At 41.5% G+C, this 20,289-nt stretch overlaps 1 protein-coding gene across 1 annotated transcript in view; it reads right to left on the minus strand.

Moving 5' to 3' along the window:
- drc11 (dynein regulatory complex subunit 11) overlaps window positions 1-20,289 on the minus strand; it is a gene marked incomplete at its 5' end in the record, with an annotated part of 102,889 nt that overhangs the window by 72,995 nt on the left and 9,605 nt on the right. The window contains 7 exons of the mRNA XM_083758384.1: window positions 791-996; window positions 2,790-2,861; window positions 5,777-5,974; window positions 7,214-7,333; window positions 9,285-9,402; window positions 10,275-10,493; window positions 12,239-12,336. Of these exons, the coding sequence (XP_083614510.1) occupies window positions 791-996; window positions 2,790-2,861; window positions 5,777-5,974; window positions 7,214-7,333; window positions 9,285-9,402; window positions 10,275-10,493; window positions 12,239-12,336 (1,031 nt within the window). The remainder of the gene's footprint in view (window positions 1-790; window positions 997-2,789; window positions 2,862-5,776; window positions 5,975-7,213; window positions 7,334-9,284; window positions 9,403-10,274; window positions 10,494-12,238; window positions 12,337-20,289) is intronic.

The raw sequence follows: 20,289 nt of genomic DNA on the forward strand, positions 1-20,289 counted from the left end.
CAAAAGACTGCAAGCTCAGCCTAGTTTCAAAGCAACTAGTATCAATATAAATGAATAAAAGCCATTATAAGAGCAAGCTAATATTAAGCGCAAAATAATATATATAATTATGTTATGGTTATGTTGGTATGTGCAAATGTACTTGACAATACAAACTATCTGAAATCTAAAAACTGATCTACATTGTCATTTTAATTCATTTTGAAGCTGTGATTAGTCTGATTAAAATGTGTAATCATTAGACAGCCTTAATTAAAAAATGTATTCACCAAACTAACTTACAGTTAGTTGATTTAAAATTAATTTGTGTGTGCTCGTGCTCCAGACAAGTGACTTTTGTGTCCGGACAAGTGCCTCAAAAGGTTAATGTCAAGCCCTGTATATGAAAAAGCTACTGCTGTGGAACGGTTATCATATATTTATCTACTTATATTGATCCTATAAACAATATAATGCAGGTATAGTTTTGCCCACTCAATTCATAATTAACGTCCCAATTTTGGAGCTCTGGCTCATGGACTAAGAACCAAAAAGAACTGAACTGGTTCCCATTGGGAACCAACCGGTGGAAAAGGGGTCTCAGAGTTACACACCCGCGCTCAAGGAACCATAGTCTTTCCAGTGAGCCAACACGGACAGTATAAACACCCTGACTCTGTTTGACCAGAATGGAACATAGCCTTGGTAACACCCATGAATGAAGTAAGTAAAAGGCCCAGTTTATTTCCAATATGGCTGCCATTACTCTCTTTCTAAGAGGTACGTTGCGGTATGCAGACTAACTATTTACCTGCATTCGATGAACCACTGTCGTATCTGCTCCTGGAGGGTCTCCTTAATGTCGGGCCCGTCCACCACTCGAACAGACTCCTTGATGTTCCCCAGGGCCCTCTGGTACTCCGCCTCGTTCCGGTCCTGAATCAGCCTCCTGCTGGCGTCCGCTTGCTGTGCCTTCAGCTCAGCGGAGCTGGGTCCGTGCTGATCCTCAGCAGGAGCCTGGTGGAACCACAGCAACAATACTGGGACGGTTAATTAAGAAGGACAAAAACTCTTTGTCCTATGCACTCTAGCGTGAAGCCTGCAGGCTAGTTTTTTGTTTTTAAATGCTTTTGATCTTTCCCCCCCATTCTCTGTGAATTCAGTCATTCCCCATTTCTCCTTGTACCGTAGTCCATTGACCTCCTGACCTCCCACTGGTTGGCTCATTATTGAGAGTGAAAAGGAGCACCCGGCTCCATCATTGCACATGATGTCGCCAGTCTGATTATTTTACCTGAGAAGTTACTGTAGGTGCCCTGAGCCACCTGAAGGAGTTGCTAGTGGGAAGCAGAGGGCTTCCCTCCTGCTAAAAACAGGAGGCACCATGGAGGATTCAAACGCCTACGGAGTCGGACCTATCTTGCACAGAGTCTTAGCCTTCTTCGTCGTCATATGTCCACCTCAGTGTCGCAAAGCCACACTCTTAAGTTGTCTCTGGTCCCACGTGGAAGAGGCCAGCCTCTTCACATGCAGGCTTCCACTCCAGACTGAGGCACAGTACTCGGCAGCAGAGAACACCAGGGCTTTTGTGGAGATCCGTAGTGTCTTGGCGGAGGCTCCCCAAGTTGTGCCAGCAAGGCGGCGGATAAGCGAGACCCTTGATGTTACTTTGGCTCTCACTTCCAGCAGGTGTTGATTGTAGGACAGTGTCCTGTCCAGCCGAACCCCGAGGTACTTGGGGGGCTAGTTGGTACTCGACACTTGGTACTCGACACTGACAGTTCCCTTTTTGCCTCTCTGTTGCACAGATGGTATGCGGCCGAATACTGTCTTCCCAGTACTGAGCTGAAGATGCCACTTGCGCAGGAAGTCAGCCAATATGCTCATGTCCAGGTTGAGACCCTTACCCCTTAATTAGGCATTTTTTCCTATTTTGAAAAAGAAAATTGGGGAAACTAGCCTACATTTTCACTATTTTCAAAAACATTTAAAAATAGTGAAAACAGCGCTGCACAGGATAGGGCCCATGTGGCCCTATTTTCATCACTGCCCTGATCCCTAAACTTCTTCCCCTATTTTACCATTTTGAAAAACATTTTAAAATTGTTCAACCAACCAATCTACATCGACACGTTGTGAGTTTGTAGATCGGCTATTTGAACTATTCAAAATGTTTTTCAAAAATAGTACTTCACCTCTGCGCCACCCGAGCACCACCCGGTACAACACGTGATAAACTCTGCTCACTGCGACACACTTCCAACTATAATAAAAAGCGGTCCATCTGAGCTGTGAAATGTACTCTCTCACTCTATCTAAACTGCCCACATTGCGACCAGTGCTGCTAGTCATTACGGCTGCTCACCAATGCCACATTTCATCACCCCCGCCTCCACTGCAACACACTTCCAACGGTAATAAAAAGCGGTCTATCCAAGCTGTAAAATGTACACTCTCACTTTACCTAAACTGCTCACATTGCAACCAGTGCTGCTAGTCATTACCGCTGCATTTCATCACCCACGCCTCCACCTGGAAGCCCCCGACTCTAGATTTCCCCTGGGGGGAGAGAAGTCAATCGTCGCTCCCTGCTCTCTCATTTGCTAAGCGTTAAGGTCACAGCCTCGCAGGGAGAGACATGTTCCAGGAGCCTATAGGTGCCAAAGTCAACTCTAAATATACAGCATACCTTCACACCTTTCCTTGGACTGAGATGATTTTTATCCGGGACAGATATTGTAGTGTTGGGACACATACAGTACTACAAAATTGTCAAGTCACATTGTAATCAAGTGACTTGAGGGACTTACCATTCCAAGAAATATCAGCTCTTCCAGACGCTCCGTCTTGGTTCTCCTCCTCTGACTGTATCCCAGCCAGACCTACAGCACATACACACGACACGCTTACAACTTGTAATAATACAGCTTGTAATAATAATAATAATGGATTGCATTTTCATAGTGCTTTTCTATGCACTACGTGCCTACTCAAAGTGCTTTACAATGGTCCATTCATTCATACATTGGGAGGTGAAGTGGCTAACAGTCGATGCCACTTCCCACATTCACACACCAATGGTGGCAAGTTTGGCAACCACGGGAGGCAATGTGGGGTACAGTGTCTTTCCCAAGGACACTTTGACATGTAGACAGGAGGAGCCGGGATTCGAACCGCCGACCCATGGATCACTGGACGACCTGCTCTGCCTCCTGAGCGACAGCCACCCCAAATCTGCAATCTGGATGAGCAAGTTGGCATGGTGGCCAACACCAGTATAACATACAAAGAATTACCGCTATCAACCAGTGCACTCCACACAAAGCCAAGACAATCGGCCAGCCAACGGCAGTTCGGTTTAAGACACCGTTAAGAAAATGAGATAAATCAAGGCATCCTACTCAGACACAAGCTGCAGGGCAACATTAATGTTAATCCTCTAACCGCATTGTGGTTGGAGTGCCCGTCCTGAGAATGGGAGGTACAATTTAAATTCCTGGCCGAGGTCATACCAAAGACTATAAAAATGGTACCAATGCCTCCCTGCTCGGTACTCGGCATCAGTAGTTGGATTGGGAGTAAGTCTCTGCGACGTACTAGCGTCAGGTCCAGGGGGTGTACTTGTACATCAAGAAACAAGCATGCATCGGAAACAAGAGAAAGGCTCCTCAGCCCGTGACCTATTGGGGCCACATGGCTCGGGAACTGCTTGCTCCTAAAGTGACTTTCTTATTGCGAGGTGTGCATTATTCTTGTAAGGCGCACTGCAACGTTAGTTGTACAGACATGATGTCATGCTACACTTAAAACCGAGAAATCATCCGTGTCATTTTAAACTTTTGCTTTTTTTTTGTAGCTATGCATCGTCTGTCAGGTGGAAACTTCCAAGTCCAAGAATGTGGCTCCAGATTTCCAAGTAACAAAAGTAGCAGATCTACAATCTTGTGGATCTGCTACTTCTGATTCGTGAAGGTTTTTGCCCAACAGCAACGATATATAGCAACATATAGGTTTTCAGAAAACTGATCTGCCAAGTCTTAATGGTGCGCACGTTTACAAAAACAAAAAAAAGCTATTGGGCGTGTAAAAAAGCTGTTGTCGAAACAATCCACATTATAATACTTATTATACATACCAAAGCGTTCCCTTCTCAGCCTAGCTGCAAGGATCCACAAACAACAGAACATAATGAACTACTTGTGAATGGAGTCCATTCACATTCTCAGCAAAGTGCTAAAAGTCCAGACATGACGTCAAGGCATTCTCTATCACAACACAGTGCTACCGACGTGCTGTTGTGAATTTGGTCCCGGTCACACACACTACAGGCTGAAGCACACCGGGATTACCAGCTCTTAAATCTCCTTGGCAGCTAAGCAATGAGATGAGTTATGGCTGGTCAAAACCAGAGACAGAAACAACTTTAATTAAAAAAAACGGGCAGTAGTAGCCAACACCAATTCCCTGGAACCAGCTTTCAAGCACCTGGAAATATAGTTTCCCCCTGGAAATCTGTGCCCCAAAAGCTGACAACTCTTTTACATGCAGCCAGCTAAGAACATGTAAATGCAGGTAGTTGCCACAAATGCATGTCATCTCAAACACAAGAAACTTTAGTCCAATAATAGCATTGACGCTATTTATTTAGCATTATTCATATAATCCGTCCCAAATGGCCCCCGCAGCCCTCGGCAGTCTGAGGTTGGTGTTGCATCCAGCAGGTGGCAGTAAACATGTTAATGAAGTGGTTGCACCACTTACAAACTTTTATGCAGAAGTAAATGTACCGAGCATGAATGCACTTACTGTGCACGGCCCTGCTTCACAGTCCATCAGTGACCTCTATGCCACCCCTGACCCAAATGTATGAGCGTAAGGTGGTTTGTATTTGGATCTATGGCACTAATAATAATGATCTACTGTTGGTCTCGATATGGCGTTGACAGGTGACGAGTGGATTGTAACAGCTGTGGGCCTCACATTACAGGGTCACCACCGCGGCAATGCCTCTTTGTTATGAGATGTGTTGATTAAATGATCTGAAGCTAGCTCAGCGTGAGATTAAATTAATTATTAGAATATCGTCATGTGATGTAAGAATGTTGTTGGATATTCTGAACTTTAGAATGATGATTAATAATAATAATAAATCCAATTGATAGTGCTTTTTTCCATAATTATTAAGCATTTGTCCACAAAATGACTCCCCCCCCCCCCCCCCAGGGACCCCCAGAAGCAACAATTTTAATTAAGTGTTTGCTTAAAGATGTATATATATTCATGTGTAAAATGTTCACGTAAAAAAATAAAACAGATCTACAAGCTACACAGCACGGCATGAAGTGTTGCACTGTGAGCTCGTATATCTGCCATTGTTGAATAGCCAAAGTATAAAATGACACAGATGCGTTCACGGTTTTAACCCATTTAGACCTGAGGCCGATTCAAAAAAAAAGGCTTCTAAATCCTAAACTTTTTCTGAAAACGCTGTTTCTATGTCAGTGGTGCTTAAACTTTTTCATGTCAAGGACCCCCAGAATTATCTGTATTTGGCCGCGGATCCCCATCTGAAAATATGTTGTTCAAGGGACCCCCGAGAAGCAAAGATTTGAGTTAAAAACGTTTGCTCTGAAAGAATATACATTAAAAGATTTGCACCACATTTTCAAGATAAAAAAAATAATAGCAGATCTATTTTCCAATAGCTAAAGTATAACATAATGCTTTAAAACACCAAAAGGGTGTTCCCGTCCAGAATGGATAAATATCTCCCGTCATGTATATAGCGCTCCCTTACCTTCTGGATGCGCGTCGCAGCCTGGTCAGGGGTCATCGTGGCCGGGGGGGTGCGGCGGCTCGTGCCCACCAGGGCCTCTCTCGCTGCCTGCTGAATCTCAGTCATGAACTTGGCCCGTAGGCGTCCCTGGCGTGCCCGCTCACAAACCTGCAGGATTCTCACGGCCTCCTCGAGACACATGGTCCGTACGGACGAGATCTGGGCCCAGACAAAACAAGACACGTAGGGCTTTCACTTCTAGTGATTTTACTAGTTGACTAGTTGTTTAACTACCAATTATGTAAAACACAAGGCTAAACACTTTAAAATATATATATATTTGTACATTTAAAAACTGTGTACATTGTTGACTATAATCTAACAAAACATTCTAGCTGATCTTGAGGCCTACAAAAACGGGAGAAAAAAAATAAAGTAAATTGTTTTTTTTATTTTTATCATTTAGTACAAACGAGGTCAAGTAGTGGATTTACTAGTCGACTAATTGAATAGTCGACTAGTTGCTTAAAGCCCTAATATACACATAATATACACACGATATTGCTTCATAGAGAGACAGAGAGATAGAGAGATATACAGGTCGTATTCCTGTATGTACTATTATGTTGTACTAGTTACAATAATACATTACCTTGTTTATCCTTTAGTAATTTTTTCCTCCTTTTTTATCCCACGATTTTGCAACCCATTTTTTCACCTAGTGTCAATTATCTAATGTAATCCTGGGCGCCTACACTTCCTCTGCCAACCTGGGGGGGGGGGGGGGGGCAGCAGAACGACCTCATGCTTCCTTCTATGCATGAGGAGTCCAAGATGCTTCTTTTCACCCGACAGGGGAAAGTTTCCCTGGCCGGGCGTAGCGCGTGGAATGAATACGTTATTCCGACCAGTTCCTTTCCCCTCCATCAGGCTGACCAGGGGAGGTAGTTCCGAGACCAGGATTAATGCATTTTTTGTGAGGGTACCTACCCTAGGGGACATGGGGAGAACATGCAAACTCCACACAGAAAGGCCCTTTCACCAACCCCGCCTCGGGTATGAGAACTGATGACGCGGAGGAGAGAACACAGCCCCCAGCACCCACAGTGTCCCCAGCGGGAATCGAACCCAGGACCTTCTAGCTGTATCCTTTATTTAACCAGAGAAATAATGTTGTGGTTTACGTCGAGTGAGTCCTGGCCAAAGACGTCAAGTACCCAGTATGGAAGACAAAAAACAATGTCGCAGCAGCATACAGCTGGGGCACTTTCACCAAACTCTTGTGCTCGTGTTTGGAAACTTACGTAACCAATCAAATCTGTGCGCTCAGCTTGTTGTGATCATAATGCCATTATACTTCATAGACTTTAGGCGGGCCGTGGAGAACCGTCTAAAATCTGTGACTGACCGTGTGACAGGCTGTGGGGGAGAAAAGGTCTCATCTCTATCATTTCTCACCGGCACTTGTTCAATGAGACCTCCATTGACCAGAATGTGAGAAAGCATCTTCTCTCGGTCTCTCAGTACTTGCGTCCGCTCTCTCAAATACCACCGTGGGATGGGTATTTCAAGGTCCCCCTGCAACAACAACAACAACAACGTCATCAGATAAGTGCATAAGAGGATATCTTTATCTACATTGCACACACTGTACAAGCACTAAGGAATTAATTAATCAATGATGGAATGAATCAGTTGAAACAAGTGACTGTCCTCGACATGAAAATGTTTGAGAACCACTGACATAGAAACATGAGTTTTTCAGAAAACTGTCAGGATTTAGAAGGTCTAAATGGGACCCAGGTCTACATGGGTCATAGGATTACACGTTTGAAGCGGTAGGTAGGCCCTACCACTATGACACCCCTGGTATCCGTGGGGCATACTGTTTGTGATCACAGACCATGGCCCTACATCGACTCTGCTGATTCTTGCTCGATGAGATCAGAAAACTGAACAATGAGTTCATCCGGGGCTAGCCTTGCTGCTAGAGCGTTTGGGTGCGACCATGCAGTTAGATCTTGGTTAGTGAACTTGTTGCCCTGAATGGAACATCTCAGCAGTGCTTTTAATCCCAGGCTGTGTACTATCCCGATAAATATTTAGGTTAGAGTGTTATAGGCACATTGCTGGTTCGGAGTTATGCCTATGTAACAAGATGGGGTAAAAAAAAAAATAGAAATAAATAAACAGTACTCTCTCTGGCAATATCAGCCGTGACGGATGCTCGCAATGTATGGCCAATCCATTCCTGAGAAGGAGCCACTGCAATAACATGAACATGAATAGCCCATTTAGACCCGAGGACGATTCTACAAATGTCTTCACCACCGATATAGAAACATGTTTTTTTCAGAAAACCGTCATGATTTTGGTCAACCCTTTTCATGTCAAGGACCCCCAGAATTATCTGTATGTGGCCGTGGACCCCCATGTGAAAATATGTAGTTCCATGGAATCCCCCAGAAGCAAAGATGTGAGTTAAAAACGTTTGCTCTGAAAGAAAAAGAAAATAAATATATATATATATACAGTGTGTGTGTGTGTGTATATATATATATTCAAAGATTTGCACCACATTTTCACGGCTTTTCAAAAATAGCAGACCTACAAGCTTGTAAATCTGCTATTTTTCAATAGCTAAAGTATAACATAACGCTTAAAACACCAAAAGGGGTTACCGCCCAGAATGGGATAATGTAGGAAATTTAAAAAAGCTTATTGAAAGCTTTAATTAAAGCAACGTCTAGATTTCTTGTTTCAGTTATTTGATTCTACTCACATGGGACGGACATACAGGACCGTGTAGAGACTAGAGAGACAGGAAATTACATCAAGGGCAATGAGGGAGAAAGATATGCAACAAAGGTCTCCAGCTGGAATCGAACCAAGAACGTTGCAATTATGTTGTCCAATATGTCATTATCTACCAGTGCACCCTATGTTAATGTTTATCTTGGCTGCTCAGTGATACATCATGAAGCGATGGCACAGTATATTACAATAATTTCATTCAAATCAATCAACAAGGGTTGTCCTCGTCTAAATAGGTTCGTAGTCAAGTAACAGTCATAGGAATTTGCTGTCTACGATTATTTCATTTATTCAACATACTGTATTTCATATAGTTTTTCGGCATACAATTATACAGAGAGCAGCCGTTTCAGATTGGTCAGGTTGAGAAATGACCATTCTAACTTACAGTATATCTAGAGATGACAGGAAATGCATGTGTAAATAAAGCTAAACAGACCAATCAACTAACAAAGACTTTGTTGATCCAAGAGCCCACTATGATTAATCGAGGGGGGACAGCCCTACAATACGATCAATTAAATGCCAATTAAGAAATCTAATTGATATCACAAGGAGAAGCAGCAGTGTTTCTCAGCACGTTTGATTTAGTTTTATTCAATGTTGCTTAACTTATTTCCTTTCCGTCAGTGAAGAAAAGGCAGTCGACAAACAGTTTTTCGTCATAGTTTTAGTGGATGAATTCAACAGTGAGAGAAGCAGCACACTGACTCACAGGTGTCAGCTTGAGGTCTTGTAGGATGTCGTCAAAGAAGTGGAACTCTGACAGCTCCAGTTCCACCATCTCATTCTTCAGTTCCAGCAGCCGACCCATCGCCCCGTCCAGCACACACCTGACCAGTGATGGAAAGCAGTGGTGTTTTCAACCATTTTGAAATTGATACCAGGGCCCACTATTTATTCAGCATTTGAGCCACGGACCACCATTTGATGACATTTAGCCTCTCAGACCCAAAACTAAAGATTGTATTGTTTTTGTCCACAATCCCATGTTGTATTTAGGATGCAAACGTTGATCAAAATAACAATTATTCTACATTTTCTAATTGTTTAGACTTTAAGTAATGCAGATGTTTAACAATAATTGAACTCTTGAGAGCGTAAAATGCGCATTTTCGCACTCAAGAGTTAAAGATCTATAAGAGTCCATTTGGTTACCAACTCTCCATCATTTAGCTGGGGACCACCTCTGTATACATTTTGAACTTGAACAATGACTTTTACTTTTGTTACATTAAGCATGTTTTGATGCAGATACGTTTGTACGTTTACTCAAGCTGTTTTTTAATACGACCACTTCTACTTGTAACAGAGTACTGTCTACATCTGCATTGCAGTATCGATACTACCATTTACACCCGAGGACGATTCTACAAATGTCTTCTAAATCATGATAGTTTTCTGAAAAACCTCATGTTTCTATATTAGTGGTTCTCAAATTATTTCATGTCAAGGAACCCAGACATTTTATGAAATTGGCCACCGACCCCCATCTAAAAATATGTTGTTCCAGGGACTCCCCAGAAGCAAGGTTGAGTCTACAACTTGAACTTGAGTCTACAAGTTCGATCTACAAGCTACGAGCTTGTAGATCTGCTATTTTTCAATAGCTAAAGCATAACCTAATGCTTAAAACACCAAAAGGGGTTCCCGTACAAAATGGGTTAAGTAAAAAACATGTTATTCGTCCCACACACACACACACCTGACCACGCGTCTCTTCTGAGGGTGGACGATGTGGTCGTAGACATCCTCCAGGCAGCGGTAGATCTGGAGGTACTTGACGTAGGAGGTGGCAAGGCTCTGGAAGATCTGACCGCGGTCCCTCGGAGGCCGTGGCAGGGTCGCCGCCGTGGGGGGGAACTCGTCCACCAGAAGATCCTCTAGCGCCCCCTGGCAAGACGCCCACATCCTGGCATAGGAGCTACACAAGGCAAAGGAGCGTATATTAGATATAGGGTGAATATAAGATCAGTGGTTCCACACCACTTGATTCCGTCGAATAAAACTAAGACGAAAAGTGTTCGTTGACTACCTTTTTTTCCACAGAGGATAACTAAACGGAAACGAAATGAAAACTAAGCCATGATGACTATAAAACCAAATTACACAAATGTTTAGACTAAAACTAGACTAACACTAAAACATTCCAGGTGAATAAAACTGTCACTGTTGCACAGCCTAACATAACACACAGACACACACAGGCCAGGGAGGAGGGCTTGTACAGAGTACAGTACAGTACAGTACAGTACAGTACAGTACAGTACAGTACAGTACAGTACAGTACAGTACAGTACAGTACAGTACAGTACAGTACCACTCATTTCAGACGGGTCTGATCTTTTTTTAATTAACTCAGTCCATGTCACAACATTATAAACATTACGCTCAGCCAGTTAGATTACCAGTTATTTTACATCACACATTATTCTGTAACTATAGAAATTATAACTAGCTAGATTACATTGGAATCAGAATAATTGGATGGTTACATTGTTACAGTTGTTCTGACTGATACCAGTATTGGAAAACGCCGAATACGATACTGGCTAAAATCCTGGTATCAGTATGGGTGAGACTGAGAATGCCAGTCTATTCCATTGTGATGCCACGTAATTTATCACATGATATGCGTTTACAAATCATATTTTGATTGCTTCAGTTGATTGTTGCACGACTGTTTTATACTCTCACTGCACAATAGTATTTACATTATTTTTACTGTATTTATTCCTACAACAGTGGGTCTCAAACATTTTCATTTCAAGGATCAGTATGTAGCAACATGATTTTTGAATAAATAATTAAAGTTTTTCCAGAAACCTTAGGTCAGGATTTAGAAGGAATTTTTTGAATCGACCCCAGGTCTAAATGGGTTCATGGTTTAAGTCGGTTATTGGTTCTAAATATTGGTTTAGATATATTTTTGGTTAGTTGCCCAGCCCTACCACCTAGATGTCTGTTTTTACTGAAATACTTCATACTAAACTCGTACGGTGAAGCAGCCATTGTAATGGTTTCTCTGTGCACCTTGCACTGGTCTGTCAACAGCCTCTGGCTGTTGGTGTGTGAGTCCAAACCTACAAACAGACTTAACGCCACCTGACTTAAGGGTAAGCGAAGGGCAAGGACCAGCCATCACCTGTGTCAACATCTCTGGTTTCACAAGGTAAACCCAGTGAGTTTGTATGCTATATCTGATATAACTGGAAATAAATAAACCCATTAAGACCATTAAAGGCTGAGCTGTGGACTTAAGTTCTTTAGTATGATAAATTGACGACTTCACCCATTTTCTACCTCCTTGTAATGTCCTCACTAATGCTCATGATATAATGCTACCATTTTGTGTCTACTCTCGGTCTGTGTCTCAATATAGGAGGGCTGTGGGCACTTCAGAAACCCACCCTACCAGTGACTTCATCATTAGGCTTCATTAGTATATTTCAATCAAATGTTTAGATTTGTTTTGTGTGTGTTGTAATGTGCTAAATTTCTCTATTCTTTATATAATGTACATTTCACTTTATTTTCACTTTCTCACTTCTTTCACATGCGACGCCTATGCACACATCATTATGGAAATGTTCTTGAGACTGATCCAGTAACAAACATGCTTTTCAATTAGCTATTTACATTGACCTCACATTTGTGTTTATTGCCTACCAGGGTGACTTGTTAACGGGGGAGGGGGGCAGCTTGAATGGGGTGGTGGTGGATGATGAGTGGGTGGGGAAGGGGGAGGAGTAGGGGGCAGTTTTGGCCTATACGACATTTACAATCAAAAGGAGAGGAGGGAGACATGGTGTGTGGGATTGAACCAGAAACCCAAGCGGTGCCACGGCAACAAAGCCTCCATGTCAAAGAATCCCATCAGGGGAGAGACACTATGCTGGAACCCCAAAGACATGCAAGGTCAACAAATCACACTGGGCTTCTTTTAGCTGACAGGAAATGAAGAGCTTTGTTTTCAAATTGAACACTCTCCCCTTTACTCAAGTTAATGTACTCTAACGGAGACAGCTTCACATTTTAGAGTTATTTGAAGGATAAAAATGCTCTTCACAATTGGAAAATGAACACAGTCAGTCTTATGATTAATAATAATATGCCATAATGCCACTACTATTGACAACAGTGACTTAAGCTGTCAATTATATGCATCTGCCACCCATTGACACCAGACAAATTCATACACTCACAGATCCTGCTGACTAAAAGTGATTAATAACCACATAACACCATAGTTTTTGGGTTGTACAAGCTCAGTGAGTGAGCTTGTATCTGCTATTTTCAGCAAAGATCTGTAGTGTAGAGGGGGAAAGGAGGGGGCCTAGTATAGACCCCTGGGGGGACTCCGGCTGTCGGTCGAACAAGTAGTAACAGATTGAATCATTTGGTGAGTCCAGAGATAGTCATACATGTATACATTATATAAACAGGTTGGGAAATCAACACGTCAACAGCCAAACACTGGTGAACTTCGAATGTGTCCGGTAAGCCTCTCTAAACTAAAGGCCTATTCATACTCCAGTTTTAGGTGATAAGGTGACCACCGAAGACTACAACATGACACCATGCCACAGTGGTAAGCGAGTGCGACTCACCGCTCAACCAAACATCTGTTTTTACTAACCACTGTTTCGGCCAGGCATCATTCTGGTACAATTCTTTTTTTTTAAGAAATCCTATTAGGCTTGTAAAGTAGTGCAAATGGCTAACTTTAGTCTTCTGACAACCATTGCAGCCAGCAGACAAATGAAACTACGCTGTTAGTTTTGTTGAAATATGCGTATTCACCATATAAATGTACAACCATTTGTCCAATGTCCAAGTGACACTGCTGCAAATGCATCACTCGTGTTACTTTTAAAAACATCACCTCGATCTTTTGAACAATGCCACCTAAACAACTATGATATGACAATACAGCCAACCAATCAGTGCCACCGCAAAACCAGGGGGGGGGGGGGGGGGGGGGGAGCCTATACCACATGCCTTTCTCTTGAGGGAATTAAAATACAAAACAATCTATCATGGACAGCTCATACCACAGATATTTCTAAAAAGGTAATGAAAATGGCAGGAATGGTTGGGCGAATTGCAGGGCTTCTATCTGAAGAGACTTTGAAGTTAATATCCTGTAGTTTGATTAATTTATTCACGTAAACTATTGCTGCACAGTATGGGGCAAAGCAGCTCAAACTGATATGAGCTGCTCAAAGCAGCTCAAACAAGGCAGCTAGAATGGTCTTAAGATGTGGGCATAGGCACAGGTGAACTGCATAACAGAATGGGATGGCCCACAGCACTTGAGTGTGTGATAAAACAGTCTGTTGCAATGATTTCTAAAATAAAAACATCTAATAAACCAGTTAACATAAAGAATAAATGAACATTAGTTTGTGAGAAACATTAGGTCAACACAAGATCAAGACAATGATTATTATGTACTACCAAAAATAAAAACTAGTATGGGAAGCCAATCTTAAATTTTTAGGGCATTATAGCTGGGATTGCTTATTGTTAATTTATTATTTTGTGATTTATTGTTTTGCTTTGTTTTTGTTTTATTTGTTTGTGTTAGTACGCAACACTATGCAGTCAAGTTTTTAGCAGGCTCAGGGAAGAGGACGACCCTGCCATGCATAGTCAACTATAGATAGGTGAATGTACTATATCTGTGGGCAGGAATATGCTGTGCCTGTGTGTGCCTGAGTGTGTGCGGATGAGGTATAGTTATACTGCGATACTCGACTGCTGTCTTTTAGCATTAGTGTATTTTGTAATGCATTTAAAATGCGTTTTGTAATGTAATGTATTCTGTAATATTTTAATTTATTCCTGACTGGACTCTTGGAAGATTAGCTGAAAGGCTAAAAGAGATCCAAATAAAAATCAAATCCATCATTGCACAGTTGTTTCAACTTCCGAAACTAGTATCAGTAAAGCTTCCAATACTACGTAAAAATGCTGGTATCGGTGAGTATGCCAGTCTCTGTCAATCCGATACCACACTCCATAGTAATTGTCACATGATGATCTGTCATTCACGGTAAACAATAATTTTGCATTTCAAATGATTTTACCAACTTGTAGCTGCACTTATTAATGCATTTGTATTTATTCCTAGATCAGTGGTTCTCAAAAGATTTCACTTTCAAATGGACCCATAAGGTTTCATTAGTTAGGGACCTGTAAGGGTACATTTGGAACCCCCTCACGGAACCCCAAGAGTCCCTGGACCGCACCCCTAAGAACCACTGACAATTTATTATTATTTTAATTACACACAGGTGTACACAGGTATCGGAATCGAGAAACAATTATATCAGTAAATCTCTAATTAACTGCATATTAAATATGCTTAAAGTGGAGCCTCTCATTAGAGGACTCGGTTTTGACCCACTGTGAGCTTGTAGATCTGCTATGTTTGAATAGCTAAAGCTAAATATATAAAATGACAGATACTTTCCTGGTTTTAATGGGTTAACTGAAAAATTAAGCTGTGAAATGTTTCCAACGTATATATAAAGCACTGTACGGTATTATCACATGTCATATTCAAATTGTGGGTTATCTTATTTGATACAAACAAATCTGTGTTTCTCTCTCTGGGGCTTAAATGGCATTCAATGAACCCAAAAGGCATTCCGTCTGTCTGTTGCTATGGTGACGACAACACAGCACATGTGGACACAATCTCCTCCTCTCTCTTGTTCTCTCAGTCAGTGGATTGTGGAATCAAATATGCGAGGATTAGCGGAGGATTAGACAGCTATTAGGTTATCTTGTTTGTATCTTGTTGTTTACACTATTATCGTATGAATCTAGGCAGTATTCCAAAGACTACACTGCTTGTCAAAGTGGGGGTCTAGGACGGGGACCCTCAGGGTTTCTTACTTTCTTTAGTGCCTTTAGTGCTCCTAATCCTAGTGGATTCCAAATACACACACATAGCCCCTCCGTAACTGTGAGTGTAAAAATGGAACCGAATGGACCCTATATATATATATACTGTATACAGGTGTTTTTGTGCACTCTCAGAGTTGTTGGGTTCCCTACTAGTCTTGACATATTAAAGTTTGATAACCTCTGCCTTAAACAACAAGAGATACAATTAAAAGATAGGCCTACTATATGTGCATATTATATATATATATAAGCAGCAATGATAAGCCTACCTGTGTGACATCTCTGCTGCCTGCAGACAATTCCTGCCTGAATTCCCTGTGTCCACTGTTGTCCAGACTGCAGACTAGACTCAGCTGTCTCCCTTGACTCACTGAGGCAGTCGCCTATAATGACAATGCAGATGATTACACTCACTGTATTGTAAGTGAGTCGTGCATTGCTCTCAGGACAGTGTTAACGCCACAGCATGCTGTGATAACTAAAACAAAAAGATCAAAACTTGGGAGAGTAGCCTACTGATCATCGACTGATAAATATCTCGCTTTTAAGCATTAACAACATGCCAGTGGGCATCGGGGGTGTTTCTTTCCGCCTCTGGTAGTGTGACAGGCTGACAGCAGGACAATGTATTTATTAAATGAATTACTCCGCCCATCTGAAGCGCGACAAAAAAAAGTTAATTCCGCAAGACAAGACTGACGTGCATTTGCTTTCCCTCTCTGTGCGTCTAGCAACCAAGCTACCCACAACGCCACGCCTGCGCACTGTGCGTAAAAGCCTGACATTGGCTTGGCTATACTCCGTCGTACGACGGTGTGGCTCGCAGAAAATAGCATGGCGTTATTATAAAAGATCTACAAGCCCACACACACACACAGTGAGTTGCGACTAAGTGCAGAACAGAGTGTGTAGTTCAGTTTGAAGAACTTTATTGCAATAAAATAAATAAAACATACATAACTGCTTGGCTATATACACGCGTCATTAAATATCCTGGATATTCCACTATAAAGCTATGCTGGCTAGTCCTGTACAATTTGTACAAAGGTCCATTAGGCTATATGATGAGTGCTATGCTATATGATAGCTATACTTCATAAGGCTCCATTATGATGACTGCCATGTGATCCTTCATGCTCCATAGGCGAGCTATTCTGTCATAACTGAGTGGCGAAGTGAAATTAGACAGCCTAATTAAACGTCCCGGCAGCCATTGTATAAACATGAGATTTCTAAAGTGTGTATATTTGTATTGAGGAATGAGGATAGGCTATAGCTGTAAACTGAAACTGCCTTTTGTTCCCAAATGGAGCCATTGAACACTAGTAGCTATTAAGAGTTTTCCATTTGTCATGAATAGAAGAAGACACCCATTATGTTAAACTTAAAGCAATATCTCACATAATGTGTAAGCATTAGAATACTACGTGAATGTTTACTTCTTATATTTCAGTAGGCTTCCATTAAAAAAATATTAGGCGTACACAATTGATTCAAATGTCAAGTTGTCGATTTTGATATTCCTTGGACCTTAGCCTGTATCTTTCTTCGGTCACAGTGCAAAGTGCAAACGTCCATGTTGGTGTGGCGTCTGACTAAACAAATAGTTTTGGAAACTGTAACCAGACCTACTTAGACAATAATATGCCTATAGCTCCGTTTGGAACCTCAATATATACGCTTTCGTCGCTTTAGCTCCGAGGGTTAAAGCGTAGTAGATAATGATATTGAGGTGAAGTAGGCCATTATAGGCCCATACGTTATCTTTCTCTAGATAAAATGTGCAATACAATTGATTGAAAAACACTCACCAACTCAGTGTTGACACATGACTGCTTGTTTTGACCGAAAAAACATGTTTTTTTATTATAATAACTGTACAAATGTAACGCCGGTGGCGAAATAAACATTGTCCATGCAGGACTGTACTGGCAGGTGTTTCATATTAGAGACTAATTGATTGTGTGCGCGCGCGCCAGAGATGCCAACATGCCAAAAAGATAGCATGCTAATCACCATAGCCATATTGTAGGGCGGCTACTGGTCAAATTGTTGTAGCCGCCATATATATATATAAAATAATGTGTTGTGTGTAAAAGAGTGACACGCACACACGATTGAACCAGAAACAACACTGCTTTACTTAGTCTCTTGTCTCAGTACAGAACAGACTTCCTTGTTATTTCGCGCGCTGTGTATTACGTAGCATCCCATAATAACCAGTCTCTTAAAGGCATCTCAACCATTATCTGCAAACCCCATATAACAGTGTCCATATTATTAGAACATAACAGAATGCATTAAAATATATATTATAAGATATAACATCAGCTACAGCTACAGCTACAAATCCCAGACAATAGTCTGTTCAAACCCAAATGTTATGTAGACAGCACTAGAAGTGCATTATATAGTCATAGCACTTTATAGTATAGCCGCCCTATATAGGCCTAGTCTATATAGTTTCATATAGAGATTCCACTGTTACGTTCTTAGCTTACGCATGTTTCATGAATACTTATATGTGATGTATTGCCATGCTTTTTGTTCTTGCCTAATGTAAATCGCTCTGGATTAAGAGCGTCTGCTAAATGCCTAAATTGTAAACCCGTATATGCTTTTCACTGTTGAACTAGTGTCTATAGGCTATAGCCTATGAAATGTAATAGTCTATATGGGCATAATGTCAATATCCACTTAAAGGTATATTCAGTGATTTCACTCAAAAAACCTTAGGTTTCGTTTTTGGCTGGGACCCAAGCCTTTCGTCCAATCAGGATAGAGAGCCAAAAACGAAACCTAAGGTTTTTTGACCCCCCCCCCCCCCCCAGGGGTTAACTGGGGACAGGCAGGAACTCCTTATATGGTCAGCACACTCTTTAGTAGAGAGGATTATCACAACAATAACAATATCACAAAAAAAATAAGTGATATTTGAATTAAGTGAAATCACTGAATATACCTTTAATTGAGAATAATACATCATAATACAGGCCTATCTATGCGTGGAAGAATAACTACAGCTGGGGCAACATTGCATGCAATTAAAGCTGCAATCCAATTATCCCATCTTATGCATGTAAAAAAAACATAGGCTAGCCTATTTTAGCCGATCAGATACAGATAATATAAAATATTGCCTACATATGATGTCGGGTAGGCCTATATATAGGCTATAGTAGCAGAATACTGAAGAGAGCTTGGTGTCTCATCATGGGAGTTCTGTGTTTGAATCCCGGACGTACAGTTGCGGATTGCATGTTTTAAATTCCTCCTCCATCCATCCATCCATCCATCCATAATCCATCATCCATGCATCCATGAATTGAAACAAGGTGGACCCTCTTGTAAACAAGTGTAGTGGGTCGTCCACTCACAGTTGACAGTTTTTTTTTGTATTGAGTTGTGCTTGAAATGTACTGTAATACTGCAAACTGTTAATAAATACTTCATCAATCAATCAATCCTCGGCAGTTTGGGCAAAACATTTAAAACATGATCAACAGAAATCAATCACCACAGGCTGCGCAACAACATGTGCAGTGCCAGACAGTGCACTCCAAATTATGCACGCGAAACATATATGAAATCTTAAAGCCATCATTGATGATGATACCTTAAGCCGGTCATGACAGATTTATGAAACCTTATAGTTACCAGTGGTTCTCAAAGTGGGGTCCGCAGATCCCCATCCGTGGGGGTTCCATGCAGGGGGTCCCCATGCAGACTACCAAATAATTATATATGGCATATAAAAAACACTTTATTTAACTATGCCATTTTGAGAATCCTAGCAGATCCTATATCCTCGTAAGCAATAAACGGTTATAAGAATAAATATAATGGTCTATTTTTACATTATGTTGTAAACTCTAAGTACTGTCCAGTACTTAGAATTTACAACACATTATTCACACTATAGTCTCTTTCTTTCTCGTTCTCTCGTGCACCACCACGCGCGTGCGCGCAGACCGCGCAGTGCAGCTGCTGTGCACATTAATTGACTTGTTAATGCATGTGTCATGAGTGAGTATAGTCCTACGCGCGAAATAATTCTATTATGCAGCTGTGGTGGTGGTGCTGCTGTCCTACTTGGCGGGCGTGGTTTGGAAAAAGTGTGTGTGTGTGTGTGTGTGTGTGTGTGTGTGTGTGTGTGTGTGTGTGTGTGTGTGTGTGTGTGTGTGTGTGTGTGTGTGTGTGTGTGTGTGTGTGTGTGTGTGCATATACATGTGCGCGCAAATCCGCGAATAAATTGATGTGTAAAAACATAATGGGATCGCATGCATGATTGCGCATATTGTAAGATGCATGAACGAAATATATTGAATCCGCGAAGAGCGTTTTTCATGTTTTACACATTCAAGTATCAAATGCACATAATAAGAACACTTTATAAGACACCGTTTCTCGAAGTCTGGTCCGGGAACCCTCATCAAGCCGTGCAAACTCCAAAGGGAGTCTTTTATGGTACGGGTCTTTAACTCTGGCAAGTGAAGCCCTACAAATATAAAATGTATATATATTTTTTTTGGGACATGCGGACCCCCAATGTATATATAGGTCTATACACCGCAAAAATGCTCAGACCTATTAATCTAACTGTTAATTAATTTTGGACCATCTGGTGCAGGACCCGACTTTGAGAACCTCATGGCTCTGGCAGTATATAATATAGGCCTATGTCATGATTAAATGACTGAACAAAAAGCTTTCAACGCGCACTGGCCATTATTATACCAAGTCAATTTTACGCACATCCATCTGCGGATCTGGACGTCAAACCCTAATTGAAACCATTGTCG

The sequence above is a fragment of the Protomyctophum parallelum genome, assembly GCF_964188405.1.
Source record: "Protomyctophum parallelum genome assembly, chromosome: 23".
Classification (NCBI taxonomy): domain Eukaryota; kingdom Metazoa; phylum Chordata; class Actinopteri; order Myctophiformes; family Myctophidae; genus Protomyctophum; species Protomyctophum parallelum.